Raw genomic sequence first — 19,544 nt, forward strand, 5'->3', positions numbered from 1 at the left:
TATTTAACAAAAAAATAATTTAACAATATATATATAGAATACTAATAAAAATTAATAAAATGTCAAATATAAACCAATAATTATAATAAAAAATGAATTATATATTCCGATCTCAAAAAGCATTCGGTATCATACGAACCACTGTGCATTGCTGGCATCGCCGGCGTCGCTGCCGGCACTAATCGTTGCAGCAGCAGCAGAAGCAGGCCTAGCAGCGGGTTAAACGCCGACGCTGCTTCGCTTTGAAGATCGGCCAGTTAGTATTTAGTCTGCAATCGTCCGGGCTCGAGGCGAGTCGGTAGTATCGCGTGCTAAACACAGCATAAACACACGTACGGAGAACGTAATAAAAGACCCCCTAATCGAACCTTGGTGCTAATACACGCTCTGCGCCTATCGTCCCCGCCTATCGCCTAGTTGTGCTCGACGTGTGATAAATCGAAAGCGCAATTCGATCAGCGAATCGCGATTGTCCCAAGTGTTTTTTTAGTGGGCCCCAAAAAGTTATGGCTCACAATAATGATAATTCAACGTAAGTAAAAGTGTTACAGGCTATCCAGATCCGATGTGATCAAATTAAAAAATGCACTATCGATTCGAGTCCAAAGTTCTCCAAACAAAAAAAAGAATTGAATAAATGAAATCTCGTGCTAATGTTGCAATCGGGTGTGAATGACTGCGTAATATACAGTTACTTCCGGCTAAATCTATTAGGAGACATCAAGTTTTCGATTCGTGTGAATTGAACATATTTTTAGATCGACTTTTTGTATATACAACCTACATATATAAAATTTCATTAGTGATAAATTAGCGATAGATATGCACATGAATATGATGAATTGGTTACTTCAAAAAACGAGCATATATCTGATAACTCGTATCTTTAAGTTCCATGGAGTCATACAATATTACGCCGAATATTTAAGAGCCTTGTAATAAACCATTATACTTTTCATGAATCCGATACGTGTATCAAAATCAGTGCCTAATGGGCCACTCAATGTGTCTCATTGACACGCTTATCTCACAAGGACAAAGGCAGAACAAGTTCTTGGCGTTATTTATATAATATTATCTCTGTGTTCAAGAGTCATTTCATAAAGTTTAATTAAATACTTCTCTCAGATTTTCTCATAAACAGTCTAAAGACACATGTGCATATCTTTCATTATGATTCTTTCGAGCCGGCGCTATGTGAGTCACTTAACATTGATAAAGAGTTAGGCCTGAGACAGTGGAAAGTGGTTTCATGTTAGCTGAGATCGCGCCAACTGAAACAGCCAGACAGGGTGGGTCTGTCTATCAGTTGGTCTGGCTGTATTATACATACATATATATGTTGACTTATGTACACACATAGATTCGTATATACGACTATATTTATAAAAAGATAAGCTTTTTTGATGGTTGATAATGTTGACTCAAGATGTTAAAGTTTATAAAACGCTTATAGGCTATATATATATATATGTATATGCCTCTATGCATGAGACACACGCGCCAAAATAGGTGTATAGAAAAGTTAGAGCACGCATTAGCGCGTCTATGTATAGACAAAACAAATCAATCAAAGCTTAGAAATTATTTCTATTAGCATCAACTGTGAAATCCAACAATATGTAGTAAATAAAAAGTTGTCAATGAATACATAACATTAAAAATTAAAATTCCAACAGGGTATCTCTTAGTGCATATTTGTATTCCATCATAGAAACTTGTTGAATAATTCGTGATTAAATTTGTTATAGTTTCGAGGTGCTGACATTATTCTATAACAACTCAATGTATATAATGGCCAAAGCTGCAATTTGAAATATAATATTGATTTTGAAACAGAATAGCAAACTGAAACAGCTAAATATAAATATTTATTCAACAATTGCTTAATCGAAACACGAGACTGTGCATTAATTTAAAACATGTCATGAACACAGTTCCAATACTCTTCATAGTAGAGCCCGATCGAAAGTTGATTTGATTTGCACAGCTAAAAATAAGTTTGGTCATTAACACTTTTGTGTTAACTGCGCATGACCAAAATGCTAGCCGAGTAAAATTTATTAATTATCAATTACAATTAATTAATAACAAGCTTAAAGGCAAAAAAAGAAAAAAACACATTTTTAAGCAGAATTGTATATGCCTTTCAAAAAATTCTCCGAATAAATAATTAACGAATCGAATATCAAGAAAAATTTTCCAAGACGTCAGTGAAAGTTGTTTTGGTGTATTGCATTGACTAAAAAATATTTAATTAAATAAGTATTTAAAAAAATAAAAAAAAAATTAATTAATTAATTAAAATAAGAGTTTTTAAGTATTTTCGTCAATAACAGATTAATATTTAAATAGATCAAAATTATCTAAATATTATTCCATTATTTATAAAAATACTTAATACAAGATTTTTTATATATAATGAATATTATATTTTAAATAGATGTTTTTTAATTCTTGCAAGCTATAAACGAAATTCATGAAAATTTTCTTACAAAGCAGGATTGCATTGATTGATTGATATTAATGTTGAAATAGCATGTTAAGAGTGGACTGTGATATTATTTAGATATATATTAAGATGTCTTTAGTCAATCTCTAAATAATAACCAGCATATGCACTCTGACTAAAAAATGTTGTAATTCGTACTGCACATATTGAGCTGTCTATTTATTCTATTCACGAATATTTATAAACATTCCATGGAGGCGACAAAGTCATCTTCAATGTCTCACCTACATCGTGATGTTATGTTAAAGACCCATTTCAAGGGCCCATAGACTTGATGTAACATTTACAGAAGGCACTTGATTCATCTTGTTAATCACAATTATCTTGAGCAGCTGTTCCAATGTGTGAGCTTAAGGCGTTTTAATTTGAGTCAACTTGAGGCATTCAAATCAGGTTTTTCGTTGATTTTTGTTCGAGTTATTTCGAGGGGGTTTTTTGAGTGGGTGCTCAGGTTTTTGGCCTCAGTATAAAACAGTTTAATGCAATTATTGCAAATGACGCTCAACTTGTGCGTTCACAACTTAATGTTATGTATTTTCTTTTTTATAAAATAATTTTTGGAGTCATTTAAGGGCAAGAATTAATAATTTGATCAAATTGCTTTATGTGAAACGCAATCAAGATTTTAAATGCTAATTGCATTTGGTTTTTTGTTTTTTTAGGCCCTGGAACATGAACTCCTCGAGTGGTGACGATGAGGCGCCCAAGGATCCGCGCACTGGCGGCGAGGACTTCACTCAACAATTTACAGAAAACGATTTCGAAGGTGAGTGAACGATTCAAAGTGCACAACGCTGCGTATACGCAATGCATTGGAATGTTGTCAACACGACCTGTTGGCTGATTTTTCGCATGCCAAGTTTGCTCGCTAAACGATTCCAGACACGCCCGCGCACTTGGCGTCGTCGTCAGCCGAGGGTCTTCGTATTACGAAACCAATTCACAAACTTTGAGTAAAAAAATTTACAAACTCGTCAAACAAAAAAACAATTGCAAGCAAAGTAAACCAGGCAGGGTGAGGGCTAAATCGCGATGATGCGCATTTAAAGTGAGATTTATTTAATGGGAGACAGAAGACAATAAATACTATATCATTAAATATTTGTTTTATTTTTTTTCTAAATTTTTATTTATTTATATATTTTTTCATCTAATTCATGTAAAATAGTTTTTCCTAATGACACTATTAAAGTACACTTTGTGCTTAAACGTATAAATTACTCAATTTGAAACGTGATTCAGCTGATCTATAACGAAAGATGAATAATTGAGTATTCATGTGTGGACATGTTTCAAATACTAAACATATTTATTCCAGTTGAAATGATTTGACGACAAGCGATTTTGTAAGATTTAATTGATTTTAGTTATGTACTTAAAAAAATATAAATTCTTTATAAATTAAACAAATTATAAATAAAAAAAAGAAAAAGTACAATAGTGTATTTGCAAAAAATATGGGACTGAAAGAGAAAATTAAATTGGATGAAAACTATTGTATGAAATTATTTATATAGCTGGATGGGATTTGAGTTAGGAGTGAGGTATATAAATGGGAAATGATTAACGTATATGAATTTAAAAATTGTTAGATATAGAATTAAAATAAAATAGAGAGTTTTGTGTTGGGAATTTACTTTAGGTAACTATTCATAGCCAAAAAAAAAAACTTTGAATTTATTAAAAGTCCCAAGCCTGATATTATTATAGAATAAGTTTATAGAATAAGTTTTTAGATATTCTATGCTTTAGTTGACTAAGTTTCGAATGCTTTAACCAACTGCATACATAATTATTGTAATTTAGAATGCTCTTATTATTTGTTTATCTTAGAATTTCTTTATATATATACAATTAATTTATATATGCTTGGATATCTCATATATGATTTTTAACCCTCACTCATTATCCTCACATTCCACGCACACTTGCACTCTAATCTTTTACCTTCACACGCTTTCCACATTATTCTAGTTTGAACCGCTTCTTACACTCTGCTAGTGCCTAGTTGTTAATCTGTTTAGTTTGTCCAGCGTTTCCTCTAAGCAAGCTCCACTGTAAATGCATAAAAACGCCCACTAGACCTTGATATACATATGTATATGTTTGTATCGAATATATGCATATACGTATCTATCAGTGCGAAACATGCTTACATATAATTAATTGAAATTATGATCAAACCGAGATACAGCCGCACAGATGATCTCACAATTAGTCGAGCAAACGACAGACGAGCGACGTTTGCCGAAGTCGTAATGAAAATTGTCATAGGACTGAATTTATGACTGGCACGTAGTACTACTATGTATAAAGAACTGGAAACAAGCAATGTACATATATTATTTAGCTGCAATTAGGCAGAGCTGAAAAGCAGCTGAGTCAGCGCATCGTATATACTAACTAAGTACTCTCGTCAGAGCGACACAAATTATCAGCTTGTCATCAGTTGTTATCAGCCACGAAATCAACAGTTAGTTTAGTTTTATTTACTTTTATTTTTAAAGAACGTAAAATTTTACACATTTTCCAATAGATTTCCCTGGGCGATGCAAGCCAAATGGAATTATGCATGTTATTTGATTTCTCTCTTTTGTTGTTGCCGTTGCTGTTGTTGTTGTTGTTGTGGCCGTTGATGTTCTCGTGTTTGTTTAGCAATCAATTAAGCTCCGCATTGAATTTGTATCCATGCACCTGCAGGACACCGCGCGCACACCGTTTATGTGGGCGTCCACGTGCCGGGAGGACGACGCCACTCGCAGCGCCGTCGCAAGCATCACCATGGCGGCAGCGCCTCCGCTGGCAGCGTTGGCAGAGACAGCATTAGCGACAAGCAACTGGAAGTGGAGCGTCCAGGTGGGTGCCACACAGCCCCCCAAGTATCTCCCTCTCTCTCTCTCTCTCTCTCTCTGTGTGTGTGGTTGTCCCTCTGTCTGTATAAAATACGAGTTGGACATGCGAGGTGGGATGTGACCAATCAATGTGACAGCGTCCGAATTATAGCAAATTACAGAGAAGCCACCGATTCCGTCAGCAGGATGCACAATTACAGTCATCCAACAAATCAGAGCTGCTTGTGCAGCCACTGGGCCAGCAGACGAGCCTGATGAGCTGCATTAAAATGAATAAAGCTTGGCTAGAGCTGGTGAATGTAAACTCTATTAAATAATGTGCAAGATGACCAAATATAAAACTATTTCATATCTTATGACTCTATAAGTATACTAAAGTCACTCAAGTTATCGAGAATGTTGCAATATCTAATGGGATTTGCCGTGAATCATTTTGCGCCTGTGAAATCTTATCGAACGTCGGTTGGAGTTGATAATACGCCACGTGACTTTCGCTGTGCAGTCTAGAGTCATCAACTGTGACATGACAAATAGCATAAATATACTTAGTTTTCAACTAAAACAAGAAAGAAATCACTTGAGCCTAGTTTTCCTTTGGTCAGTTAGGCAATTTCTAGTTATAGGTATATAATTCTTTATCTATATAGATTTTATGTGGTGCGAATATGTTTCACTTAATATGCATATTTTCCTCTAAAACATATCTCCATTGCTAGTATGCAAAACTTTATTTTTATGAGCGGAAGCTTAGCTCACAGTTTATGATGAGTGTTTATGGTTCATTCTAAAGATACAAACTTGTTTATGAGCTTGTAACTATGTAGGTACGTGCTGCTCTCTAAACATGCTTCAAGAGTAAGCACGTAAACACTCCAAAGGGCACTCTGGGTGCTCAGCATGTAAGTCTAGCATGCGAAATTTATTGAGGCAGGCAATTCGATTAGAGCAGGTTGACAAAAAGTTGACAATCATTGAAATTTGTCAAGGAGATCAATTCAAAGTTTAAACAGCTCATATAACGCAATTGAAACTCGTTTCAGTTGAAACTTTCAATTACAATTCGATTATAACTTAATTAATAAGGGAAGCTTTTATAGTTTATTTTTATTATTGGATGTTAACGTACAGTTAACAAGAAGTTAAAGTCATCAAGCACTTCTATTCAAGGATTCACATAAAAAATTTCAGCTATAGCATATATAAGTTAGACCTAATTACGAATGAAAAAGTGTGAAGTCTAAAGAGCTAAGAGCTTTGGTTTCTTATTGCATTTAATGTATAGTCTATCATGACTAAATATGCCAAGTTGATATGCTTATTTATACTGAAAGTTAAGAAGCATTTAGTAAGAAGTTTAATTCAAGGTTGATCTATCATGGCTGAATAAGCCAACTTGAGCAGTTCATCAATCAACATTAAAGCCCCTCATTAAGAAGCACGCAAACCATCCCCAACTAACCCACAACTAACTGGCCAAAGGCCATCTGGTCGGGAACAATTCCCCAATGTTTGGCCCCTACATATGTAGGCCGATTGGACGGGTCGAGCTCAGCGCTCTGGCCTTCTCCTAGAGTGCCATAAACTGTTAAGCAAAGCTAATTACATTCTTCAATTCCACCTGCAGCGACGCCGCCCGCACAACGCGTACAATTCATACTGGGTGAGGATGTGGACGATGGCTCGCATGTGTCGCATCCGCTGTTCTCGGAGATGGGAATGCTGGTGAAGGAGGGCGATGAGATTGAGTGGAAGGAAACGGCGCGCTGGATCAAATTCGAAGAGGATGTCGAGGAGGGCGGCAATCGCTGGTCCAAGCCCCATGTGGCGACGCTCTCGCTGCACGCCCTGTTCGAGCTGCGCGGCCTGCTGACCAACGGCACCGTCATGCTGGACATGGAGGCCAGTAATCTGGAGCTGGTGGCCGATCTCGTTTGCGATCAGATGGTGAGCAGCGGCACACTGCCGGCCAACGTCAAGGACAAGGTCAAGGATGCCCTGCTGCGTCGACATCGCCATCAGCACGAGTATGCGAAGAAGACGCGGCTGCCCATCATTCGTTCCCTGGCGGACATGCGCAATCAGTCGTCCTCAAAAAGTGAGTATCTCTCTCTCTCTATTTCTCTTGCTCTCTCTGGGTACGCTCAAGTGCTCAAGATCAGGTTACTCTAAGCTCATCTCGTTCGTTTGTTGCGCATCATCATCATGAGTCATGAGTCGAGTTTCGCCTACTAAAAACCAACATTCACTTAAATAATGCCCGCCAATAACTGAATTGGGGTTGCTTAGCTCCGACTGGGCATGCCTCGTCGCCTGGTTTTGCCATGGACGTATGCCGTTCGCCCGTGACGCCCATCTATGTGTCCAGTAAGGATCAGCGCGGTTGTTATCTCGCTGTTCCCACAGGTATCTCACAATTAACCAAACCAAATTAAAAAAAAAGACAAGTTACAGTTGCTTTCAATGCACCGCCAAATGCTCCAGATCCACGACAGCTGTATAGAGAGCACGCACATAGCCGTCTTGTAACTCCGGTCCTGAATAGAAACTCTACTTCTCAGTAGGATCGTATCGATGCCAGCTTGACGCACTTTGACTACGATAAGCATTATCCTCAGCCATCAGCTAATGCATCTTGTATTACAATACATCCATCAATCAGCCAGTCAATCACTCACACGCACACTAGTTTAAGTAATCCGCCAAGCAGCGCTGTGTATTCGCCATTTGCTAAACACAACTTCTAACCATCGCTCGCTCTCGCTCTCGCTCTCTTGCTCTCTCGATTTTTACGCTCCTATCATACGTTAGCCGACATGGGCGCCATTGGCGTTACCACCTGGTTTCATGCGGGTGCCTCGCCCTCGCATGTCCCATCTAGCCAACAAGGACAATCAGCGCATCAGCCAGCGAACAGCCAATTGACAAGTAAAAGCCTAAAACGATCTATTCAAAACTCTTTGTATGGTTTTACTTCTTTGCGTAACGTGTACCTACCATAGCACGCTGTATTTAACAGATCTATACTGTAAACTAGTTGAAATAGTATGTCCAACTATCTCTCTCTGTCTCTTTTACACACTCTCTATTTCTCTATCACTCTTATATAAAATATTCCAACTCGTCTCGAGTTCAAAACCCTTTAACCAACTTCTCTCAAAGCCCGATAAAATACTTTTTGTGTTGTCTCACTCACACACTATATACTCGTAAAAATACTGGGTTCTAGTTAGATCAACACTATCTAGTAATACTGGGTTCCATTCAAACGATCAAAATATATTTCAATATGATGCAGTCGACCTAACGCGAGATTCTTAGAAATCTTTTTGATTTAACTTTGCGTTTTGCTTTTGTATTTTTTGTTCAATACATTGTTAAACCACATAAAAAACAAAAACAATTTACAGTTGAAGAACAGTCTGGGAGCAATTTAATGGCGACTACGCCGCTCTCGCTGACCGCCAGCGAGCCTGGACCACCTGGAAATACCAATGGCAGTACCGGTGCCCTGGGCATGGGCATGGGTCGGTTTTTAACGGTGCCCGGCAAGCCCAGCAACAGAACGCTCGGTAAAGAACCAAACAAAAAACCACTTCCACAACTCTACCCAACTAGCAAGAAACAAAAGTTATCGTTATTGTTATTGTTATCGTTATCGTTACCGTTACGTTCGTTTACGTGTCTGATTTTTTGTTGATCTTATAGAGAATTTAATTGCAACTCGAGTCCCAAATTCAGTTTCTTTATTTGGTAGTGACAGAAAAAAAATATAGCTCAAGAAAATCAAGAAACCGAAATGAAAGAAAATTTTGCATGCGCCTTGGCTGAGCCTACATTGGAACCTACAACAGTTTTCTAATAGCTCTTAAGTATGTGAGAACTTGATATATGTATGTACTCCATATATAGAAACAACACCACCTACACACACACACACATACATATGCACGCTTGTCACTCACACCAATACCGTTTTCTGCATGTTGCTTCATCATTTCTGTTTTTTATTCTAAATGAAAATTTATAAATTAAACTTTTTGCAATTCTATTTTTTTGTTTGTATGATTTTTCTGTTGTTGTTGTCGTTGCCGTTGCCGTTGTTGTAATGCCTAAATATTAAATAAACAAATTACACAACTCTACCAACAACTCGCACACACTCCAAACACCGAACCGAACCGAACCAACCAATACACACACACACACTCACGCACACACCCACGATTCGTGCGCTGCCGACTTTGACTAATGTAGAGAAAAAATCAAATTCCAAAAATCTGCGGCCCAAACAAAATCTGCCCATGATCACAGAGGACATGGTGAAGAGCCCCAGCAGCCACTCGATGGCCAGGCAGGCCAGCGGCACGGAGCTGGCCGAGCAGCAACACAAGGGCAACTCGCACTTCATGCGCAAGATACCGCCTGGAGCGGAGGCGAGCAACATTCTAGTGGGCGAGGTGGACTTCCTGGAGCGCACACTCTCCTGTTTCATCCGCCTCAGCCAAGCGGCTGTCATGGGTGATCTAACGGAGGTGCCAGTGCCAACCAGGTAGGTTGCTCAAGACAAACTCAATTTTTCGATTAGCTGATTCATTTGGACCTCTCCACCAATTCCTGCTCAGATTCATTTTCATACTGCTGGGCCCACCGGGCAGCCAGAGTAATTTCCATGAGATCGGACGTGCCATGGCCACCTTGATGTCCGACGAGATCTTCCATGAGGTGGCCTACAGGGCGAGGAAGCGCGATCATCTGCTCGCCGGAGTGGATGAGTTTTTGGATGCGGTCACAGTATTACCACCCGGTGAATGGGATCCCACCATACGCATTGAGCCACCAGCGGCAATACCCTCGCAGGAGATCCGCAAGCGGCCGCCCGAGCTGCCCAAGGAAGAGATCGATGAGGAGGAGGAGGAGCAACGTTTGCGCGAAGAGTCGGGCCTGTCGCGCTCGGGTCGTCTCTTCGGCGGTTTGATAAACGATATTAAGCGCAAGGCGCCTTGGTACTGGAGCGATTTTCGAGATGCCCTGTCGATGCAGTGCGTCGCCTCCTGGATCTTCTTGTATTTCGCATGCCTCTCCCCGATCATCACCTTCGGCGGCCTGCTGGCGGAGGCCACGGGCAAGAACATGGCTGCCATGGAGTCGCTGGTATCTGGATTCGTCTGCGGCATGGGCTATGGCTTCTTTTCCGGCCAGCCGTTGACAATATTGGGCTCGACCGGTCCAGTGCTGGTCTTCGAGTCCATTGTCTATGAGTTCTCGATGGCCCAGGGCTGGGACTACATGACATTCCGCTTCTGGATCGGCATGTGGGTCGCCGGCATTTGCATCGTGTTGGTCGCGATCGATGCCAGCGCGCTCGTCTGTTACATAACGCGCTTCACTGAGGAGAACTTCGCCACCCTTATCGCGGTCATCTTCATCTACAAGGCCATCGAGAACGTGGTGGTGATAGGTAAGACCTTCCCGGTAAATCAGGGCATATACGACTGCATCTGCACTGCGCCGGCGAAGAGCAATGCCAGCGACCTCGAGTTTGCCAAGTACAAATGGGACACATGTAAGGTAAGTGTGGGAATAGCTGATAGCTTATAATAATCTTCTAATACTCCCCCCTTCCCTCCCTCTCTCTTTTTATCTGGTAGCTCTACAATGGTACACTCATTGGCACCGACTGCGATACTCCACCCACCGAAAATGTCTTCCTCATGTCCGTTGTCCTGTGTGCTGGCACCTTTATCTTCTCGACCGTGCTCAAGGAATTCAAGAATGCCCTCTTCTTCCCCTCCATTGTGCGACAGTACATTAGCGACTTCTCTGTCCTGATTGCCATTTTCTCGATGACCTTGTTTGACTACTCGCTGGGTGTGCCCACACAGAAGCTGGAGGTGCCCCGCGAGCTGAAGCCGACACTGAGTACGCGTGGCTGGCTGATTCCCCCATTCTGCGAGAAGAATCCCTGGTGGTCAGCAATCATAGCCGTGTTCCCAGCGATGCTCGGCACCATTCTCATCTTCATGGATCAGCAAATCACGGCCGTGATTATCAATCGCAAGGAGAACAAATTAAAGAAGGGCTGCGGCTATCACTTGGATCTGTTTGTACTCTCCGGCCTGATAGCCATCTGCAGTGTGATGGGTCTGCCATGGTGAGTAATCAGAGATCGCTGACCCTGGCATACATAGGTCTAATCTCGACTCCGCTATTTATAGGTTCGTGGCGGCCACTGTGCTGAGCATTAATCATGTCAATTCACTGAAACTGGAATCGGAGTGCAGTGCCCCTGGCGAGAAGCCGCAGTTCTTGGGTGTGCGCGAGCAGCGTGTGACTCACATTATGATCTTCCTGACAATTGGCGGCTCGGTGCTGTTGACACCGCAGCTCAGACACATTCCCATGCCGGTGCTGTTTGGCGTCTTTCTCTACATGGGCGTGGCCTCGCTCAAGGGTCTGCAGTTCTTCGATCGCATTCTCATCATGTTCATGCCAGCCAAATATCAGCCGGACTACATGTTCCTGCGTCAGGTAAGAACTTAGACTTAACGATATCTCTGAATAACCCACTCTTAATCCTCCGCTTTGAACACTCCCGCAGGTGCCCATTAAGCGCGTACATTTGTTTACTGCCATACAGTTGGCCTGCCTGATCATCCTGTGGCTGATCAAGAGTTTCTCCCAGACCTCCATACTCTTCCCACTGATGTTGGTGGTGATGATTGGCATACGCAAGTCCTTAGATTTTGTCTTCACACGCCGTGAACTGAAAATCCTCGATGATATTATGCCGGAGATGACGAAGCGCGCTGCGGCGGACGATCTGCATCAACTGGACGCTGAGGTGGGCTTTTGTCAGAAATATTTACCCTGCTTCGGGGGTCGCGGCAAGCGCGAACCGAAGAGCAGCCTCGATGGTGGCATGGACGTCGGCGCCAATGCCGTCGCCCTGATTAAGTGCAATACCTCAAATGCAAATGAGAAGGAGTTTGAGGCACAAAGTAGTTTGCTCAAGAAGTAAACGGGGCACACCTTGATTTTGGCACACAAGCACACACACACACACACACAAGCATACAGCACACAACACATCACAAATTTAGGCCAGATCGGCCGATGTGAAACACTCGACACTCGACACTCAACAGTGCTGCCCATTTCGTTTGCGTTTGCAGTGCTGCACAGTCCACCACGGATCCCACTTGATTTGTATCTAATTTGTTGGTATTCTATAATGGACATTTTTTTTAGAGATTTTTGCATTTTGTTGTATAAAAATGCATTACTTTTTACTATTTATATATACATATATATACTTATATCTATATCTATTTTTACCATATTTTTATTCTAACCTTAATCATTCGTATCGATGTACGAGTGAAGACATTCTGTTGTGTTTGTTCTTTAACAGTATTTTGTAAATTTTTTCCCTAATTTTTGTCCCTAAATCGTAGCATGCAAATTTTTGCATTTTGTTATATATATTTTACAAATATCTGTTTTCTCTAACAAAGTACTTTCTATTGAGTTTGTTTATTTAATTTTTACTGTCTTTATTTTCTATATAATTGCTCAACTACTTTTATGATATTGCAAGGAAATCCGAACGTAATTATACCTAAGCCCTTAGCCCCATCTGTATATGCTTACTGAAATTCTATTATTTCCCAATGCATAACTATTCAATTATGAAATGTGTTATCTTTACTTACTCTATATATATACTACTACTCTTAACTATATTGTATTTATATCAATACCATCTATATATATTTGTATATGTTAATGAAACCTAAGCTTAAGTAGTCGGCGCTAAATGCGTTTACACGGTGTAAATGTATTCAATGTATATGTTAAATAATTTTATAGTCCACAAGATAGTACAAGTAACTAACAATAGCAAATTACCAAAAAAACAAAAAAACAAGAAAAAAATATACAAAAAATATACAAAATTGGCAACAACAAAAAAAAATTAAATAAATCATAGAGAAAAAAATAAAAGTATTTGGCAAAACAAAAAGAGAGAAAATTACAGTTAAATTTATAGCTTAACATCACAAAACACCGCATTGGCTCTTAGAAAGACACCACTCTCCTCACCACTCACTAAATATCTAAGACACGGAGGGATTGCTATCTCTTTTACTCTCTCTATCTCTCTCTCTGTCCACCTACACTTTTTCTCTCTTTCACTGTAATTCTTTTGTGAGCTGTGGAAAACAAAACCCAAAACAAACAAACAAACAAAAACCATGCCTATGAATGTCTTCTATTGAAGGACAATCATCATCAGCCGCCCGCCGGTTCAGCTGGAAGTGCTGCCTATAATATGAAGAGTGGCAACGCTGGCACGGGCTCTAGTTCTGGCTCGGCTGCCACAACCATCCACATACCGTTAACGGGCAACAGCGGCAACAACAAAATGGGCGGCACTGCTGCGAGCGGTGCGCCAACGGAGGTGAATCGCACCACAGTCTGGCAGCAGATCAACAAGGACGGCACCTCCGAGCAGCTGATCATACCCGTTACCGTTAAAGTGCGTCATATCAATGGCAACCAGTAAGTGTATCCGAGTAGTTAAAGAGCAGCCAATCAAGCAGGCGAGCCCAAGAACCCCAAATTAAATCGTTTTTGCGGCTAGTCGAGTCAGTTAGAGGCCAAGCTAAACACATTTACAACAAACTTATATACACACATATACATACATATATCTATATATATATACATATATATAAATATCATTCATTTGCATTCGACCATGCTCCTCAGTTCCTCAACCAATGCTGCCCTTTCGCCACGCCTATCGCCCATGCACGAGGCCGATGAGTATAATGAAAGCGCCGCTAACAAGATGACGAACAACCAAATGCTGCCAGCCAATCAGCAACAACAGCAACAACAACAACAACAGCAGCAGCCAAGCAATTGCAAGGAGGCGGCTGCCAAGCTTGAAGGTGCCGTTGTTACCAGCCAAAGTCCAGCGAACATAACACCCGTCTAAGTGAGCCCCACTTATGGGGCATTATCCAAATTATATACCAAACTACCTAAGCGAACTCTTTCGTTCGCAGCAAACTCACAATGCGTAGAACAAGTGCACAAAGTCGACCTAGATCGTCTGAGAGTGTGAATGTCGAATATCAGTATCATAAAAAAAAACATGAAAAAAATATATATATATTATATACATATATACAAATTAATCGTAGCGATTTTTGACAAAGTTTGTAGAATTTACTATCAGCCTAAAGAGACAAACAAATATTCACAGCATTCGTTTGGCATAGAATTCGAGCTGAGCTTAAACAGTTTTAGAAGTATTATTCAGAAAAATAAAAAAACAAAAAAAATCTGGCTCAGGAGTAAACAGCATATGCATTCTAAACATTCGTACACATGTATGTCATATGTATAACACTTTTATAACAGCAATTTTATAACAGATTTCATACCAAACCAGTGTCAATTCAATGCAACAAAAACTCTCCTCAAACAATTATCTACTCTATACAACAAAAATGGTTCCTTTTATGTTTGATCTTAATTTGACTCGCACACACACACACACACACACATAATATGGCGGGCTCGTTTAAAATTTGATAATTCATGGGTTAGATAAGCTGTGATCTTATTGTAGGGTGCGGATTTATTGGTGTACGTAATTAAACTAGCGCATGAGAAATTAGTGAAAAGCCGTCTTGGAAACATTTAGCCACAAAAAACAAAGTTAGAAAAATATAATAAAATCGAAAACATATACAACAACTGTATACAAATGTATTATAATTTATGCAGTTTATACTAAGTTCTGAAACACACATTAAATCTTTATCTATATATATACGTATAAATATTGAATAAAATTATAAATTATATATATTTGTATGTTTCATTTTGTGCGCCCTAGTCTCCTTTTGTTTCAGTGTATTTGGTGCATAGTTCTCAGTGTGGCACATTGTACATACATCAAGACATACTCTATAGAGCACTCAATAAGATTTCGTGTCTGCCTGCTCCCATCTAAATCGTATCAAAGCATCTATCAATCAGTCAATCAATCAATCAAGCATCAACCCATTTGCATCGTGTTGATGTCTAAACACTAACCCATTGTAATGCTCGTTAACAATCCTGTATTTTAATGTCTGTGTCCTAGGTATGCTGGCAGATCTTTGAAAAATCTTCGATATTGGCTTTGCTCGCGTTTATTAATTTCCACATTTCGTTTTTACAGAACCAAAAATTTGATACGACGAAGCCACTGTGGCATGGATATCATACATCAACAGAAACGTCCGTTTGAGTCGATGATTTAGTTGGCCAGAAAGCGGCATCAAAAATATTATATTTATTATAAAACATTAAGAAATTATTTATATGTATGTGTACTAATGGTATTATATATGTATGTATGTATTTATGTACAAGGCAGCGGCACCGTTACCGTCCCCTCTTCAATTCCCTGTGCGTTACAAGGCACAAAGATGCAACAAACCAAGAGACATCTCCACACTTAATTTAATTATTGTAATGTTAACATATCAACACACAAAGCAAAACAAACAAAATCAAAAAACATTTCGATCTCCTGGAATTGATCACGAATAAATATTTTAAATGTGTTTCAATGGACTTTTCAAGATGCGCAATATATTCATTAAAATGTATTTTAATAAAACCAACTTTTTCATTTACAGCGAATTTCAGGCAAGTTTCGATCGAAGCTGATTTTATAGCGAATCTAATCACCCTACCTTAGAGCGCATATTTCAGCTGATTAAGGAGCGAATCTTTCAGCTGCTGCAGCCTGAAGCCGACAGGTAATTGTACACATAAATTAATTTAAAGGAGAATATGTCAGCTGAGCTTGAGGCGAAATCCACAGCTGATTTTTGCAGCTGTATCAATTATCAAAACTAACATTTCCGCATGGACTAATTTTGAAGGGAGCCTCTCGTTGTTTTTTGGGCAAACTTTATTAATTTACAAGTCGTTAAAACTTGTCTTAACAGAACCCTGTTTTCATTTTTTGGCTACATTCATATATTACAAGATTCTGTGAATTTATTTTATTGAGTTAGTTTGTCTTAAGCTTAATGAATTTTAAAGCCTTAAGATTAAAATGACATTCTCAATGTTCTCACAGTTAAGAGATAATACTTTAATATTGCTCTAAAATATTTTCTTAAATCCGTTTGTGCCAACATTTAAATTTATCAACTGAATTTGAAAATAATAAATATGCGTAATCGATAACAGAGCTATCGATATGTGGCTACTTACTAGCACTGTTATCCACGCTGTTCGGCAGCACTCTTTACTCTTACCTCGACCAGCTGTTGTTGGTGCGGCACTGAGCGCGTGTTTTTAGTAAAAATATATAATTTATTAATTAAAACGCATTAAAAATGACGCTAATAACACGTGTGCTGACTGGCAACCTGCCACTGCGTCTTAGCGCACTAAAAGCCGCTCGTCAGGTACGTATTTAATTGATATTTATGCATTTCTCCAATTTGTTGAATCGGCTCATTATGTAATTTAAATTTGTAATGCATTTTCAGCTGCAATGCGGCTACAGCTCACACGCTAAGTACGCAGAGCACAAGCCCATCGAGCGCATCCGCAACATTGGCATCTCGGCGCACATAGACAGCGGAAAGACAACGCTCACTGAGCGGATTCTATTCTATACGGGCCGGATTGCTGAGATGCACGAGGTGCGAGGCAAGGACAATGTGGGTGCAACAATGGATAGCATGGAGCTGGAGCGACAGCGTGGCATTACCATTCAATCGGCGGCCACGTACACGGTGTGGAAGGATGTCAACATCAACATCATCGATACACCCGGTCACGTGGACTTCACGGTCGAGGTGGAGCGTGCGCTGCGCGTCCTCGATGGCGCTGTGCTCGTGCTTTGTGCCGTGGGTGGCGTCCAGAGTCAGACGTTGACGGTGAACAGGCAAATGAAGCGCTACAATGTACCATGTCTGGCCTTCATCAACAAACTGGATCGCATGGGCTCAAATCCCTACCGAGTGCTCTCGCAGATGCGTTCCAAGTTGAACCACAACGCAGCCTTTATTCAGCTGCCCATTGGTGTGGAGAACAACTGCAAAGGTATTGTGGATCTAGTGCAGGAGCGTGCCATATATTTCGAGGGCGAGCACGGCATTAATTTGCGCCTGGACGAGATACCGCAGGATATGCGCGTCGAGTGTCAGGAGCGGCGGCAGGAGCTTATCGAGCATCTGTCCAACGCAGACGAAACTCTGGGCGAGCTCTTTCTGGAGGAGAAACCCTTCACGGAGGCAGACATTAAAGCGGCTCTGCGACGCACCTGCATCAAGCGCACCTTTACGCCCGTCCTGGTCGGCACTGCGTTGAAGAACAAGGGCGTGCAGCCGCTCCTCGACGCAGTCGTTGACTATCTGCCCAATCCGGGCGAGGTTGAGAATCTCGCTTATATCGAACAGGAAGGACAGGAGAGGCAACAAATCGTCCTTAATCCGGCGCGAGATGGCAAGGATCCGTTCATGGGATTGGCCTTCAAGCTGGAGGCCGGTCGCTTTGGCCAGTTGACCTATTTGCGCTGCTACCAGGGCGCACTCCGCAAGGGTGACAACATCTACAATGCCCGCAACCACAAGAAGGTGCGAATCGCCCGTCTCGTCCGGCTGCACTCTAACCAAATGGAGGACGTCAACGAGGTCTTCGCTGGTGACATCTTCGCACTCTTTGGGGTCGATTGCGCCTCGGGCGATACCTTCACGACCAATCCCAAGAACAATATGTCCATGGAGTCGATATTTGTGCCCGAGCCGGTTGTGTCCATGGCCATCAAGCCCAACAATACCAAGGATCGAGATAATTTCTCCAAGGCCATTGCCCGCTTTACCAAGGAGGATCCTACCTTCCATTTCAAGTTCGACAATGATATCAAGGAAACGCTCGTCTCAGGCATGGGCGAGCTGCATTTGGAAATCTATGCCCAGCGCATGGAGCGCGAATATGGCTGCCCAGTGACGCTGGGTAAGCCGAAGGTGGCGTTCCGAGAAACGCTCGTCGGTCCATGTGAATTCGATTACCTGCACAAAAAGCAATCAGGCGGCTCGGGTCAGTACGCCCGCATTATTGGCGTCATGGAGCCACTGCCTCCCTCTCAGAACACATTGATTGAGTTCCTGGACGAAACGGTAGGCACCAATGTGCCCAAGCAGTTCGTGCCCGGCGTGGAGAAGGGCTTCCGAGAGATGTGCGAGCGCGGCATGTTGTCCGGCCACAAGTTGTCGGGCATTCGATTCCGTCTGCAGGATGGTGGCCATCACATTGTAGACTCCAGTGAGCTAGCATTTATGTTGGCTGCCCACGGGGCCGTCAAAGAAGTCTTCCAGAACGGCGCCTGGCAAATTCTGGAGCCCATCATGCTGGTCGAGGTGACGGCGCCCGAGGAGTTCCAGGGTGCCGTCATGGGCCATCTGAGCAAGCGCCACGGCATCATCACCGGCACAGAAGGCACCGAGGGCTGGTTCACCGTCTACGCCGAGGTGCCGCTCAACGACATGTTTGGCTATGCCAGCGAGCTGAGGTAACTAAGTGAAGCTTATCCTTTATAATGTCTCTAATGTGGTAAATATTGCTCTTTTCTTCTCAGATCAAGCACTCAGGGCAAGGGCGAGTTCACCATGGAGTACTCCCGCTACTCGCCATGCCTGCCCGATGTACAAGAGCAGATCGTGCGCCAATATCAGGAATCACAGGGCTTGGGTCAGGCCGAAAAGAAGAAAAAGAAAAACTAAAAATAGCTTAAATTCTAGTTGTAAAGTCGAATAATGTTTGCTTAATTTAATTTAAATTCATATACAAGTTTTTTGTTTTTACTGTGATAACCGTTGCATCTTCTAAAATCAATGACAATTTGTACAGTTTTTCTAATCAAATTAGCATCAGATAAATGTTAATAACTTGTCTAGCGAAAAAATAAACAATTAATAAGTTGAATACAAAGCAACTGCAATATTATTAAAATTTTAATAAACCCTTAAATATTCTTTTATATATATTTTAAATTATAAAAAAAAAATTAAATTTTGTCTGGTATATTATAAAGAGGCACAAGAGCTGCACTTGGTCACACTGTTCTAACAGTGTGCAAGCTTAACAGTGCCACT

At 41.0% G+C, this 19,544-nt stretch overlaps 2 protein-coding genes across 23 annotated transcripts in view; both read left to right on the forward strand.

Moving 5' to 3' along the window:
• Ndae1 (Na[+]-driven anion exchanger 1) overlaps window positions 1-15,717 on the forward strand; it is a 29,410-nt gene extending 13,693 nt beyond the window's left edge. For 2 of the 22 annotated variants that reach the window (XM_089256902.1, XM_089256899.1), the window contains exons 2-13: window positions 3,175-3,278; window positions 5,213-5,368; window positions 6,989-7,459; window positions 8,173-8,289; window positions 8,772-8,933; window positions 9,619-9,913; window positions 9,987-10,932; window positions 11,013-11,515; window positions 11,580-11,892; window positions 11,963-12,205; window positions 13,646-13,926; window positions 14,137-15,245. In XM_089256902.1, the coding sequence (XP_089113028.1) occupies window positions 3,185-3,278; window positions 5,213-5,368; window positions 6,989-7,459; window positions 8,173-8,289; window positions 8,772-8,933; window positions 9,619-9,913; window positions 9,987-10,932; window positions 11,013-11,515; window positions 11,580-11,892; window positions 11,963-12,205; window positions 13,646-13,926; window positions 14,137-14,368 (3,813 nt within the window). In that variant the 5' untranslated portion in view covers window positions 3,175-3,184 and the 3' untranslated portion in view covers window positions 14,369-15,245. Of the gene's footprint in view, window positions 1-240; window positions 533-3,174; window positions 3,279-5,212; window positions 5,369-6,988; window positions 7,460-7,650; window positions 7,768-8,172; window positions 8,290-8,771; window positions 8,934-9,618; window positions 9,914-9,986; window positions 10,933-11,012; window positions 11,516-11,579; window positions 11,893-11,962; window positions 13,321-13,645; window positions 13,927-14,136; window positions 15,246-15,604 lie in introns of those variants that run through there. The other 20 variants (XM_089256907.1, XM_089256905.1, XM_089256901.1 and 17 more) reach the window with 19 other exon arrangements.
• Window positions 15,718-16,669: 952 nt separating this feature from the next.
• mEFG1 (mitochondrial translation elongation factor G 1) lies at window positions 16,670-19,380 on the forward strand. The gene is made up of 3 exons (XM_030383291.2): window positions 16,670-16,850; window positions 16,935-18,961; window positions 19,028-19,380. The coding sequence occupies exons 1-3, from the start codon at window positions 16,779-16,781 to the stop codon at window positions 19,170-19,172; spliced, it is 2,244 nt and encodes a 747-aa protein (XP_030239151.1). The 5' UTR covers window positions 16,670-16,778; the 3' UTR covers window positions 19,173-19,380.
• The last annotated feature ends 164 nt before the right edge of the window (window positions 19,381-19,544 follow it).

This window comes from Drosophila navojoa, chromosome 3 (assembly GCF_054131105.1).
Source record: "Drosophila navojoa isolate 15081-1374.11 chromosome 3, UAZ_NAV_1.0, whole genome shotgun sequence".
NCBI lineage: Eukaryota > Metazoa > Arthropoda > Insecta > Diptera > Drosophilidae > Drosophila > Drosophila navojoa.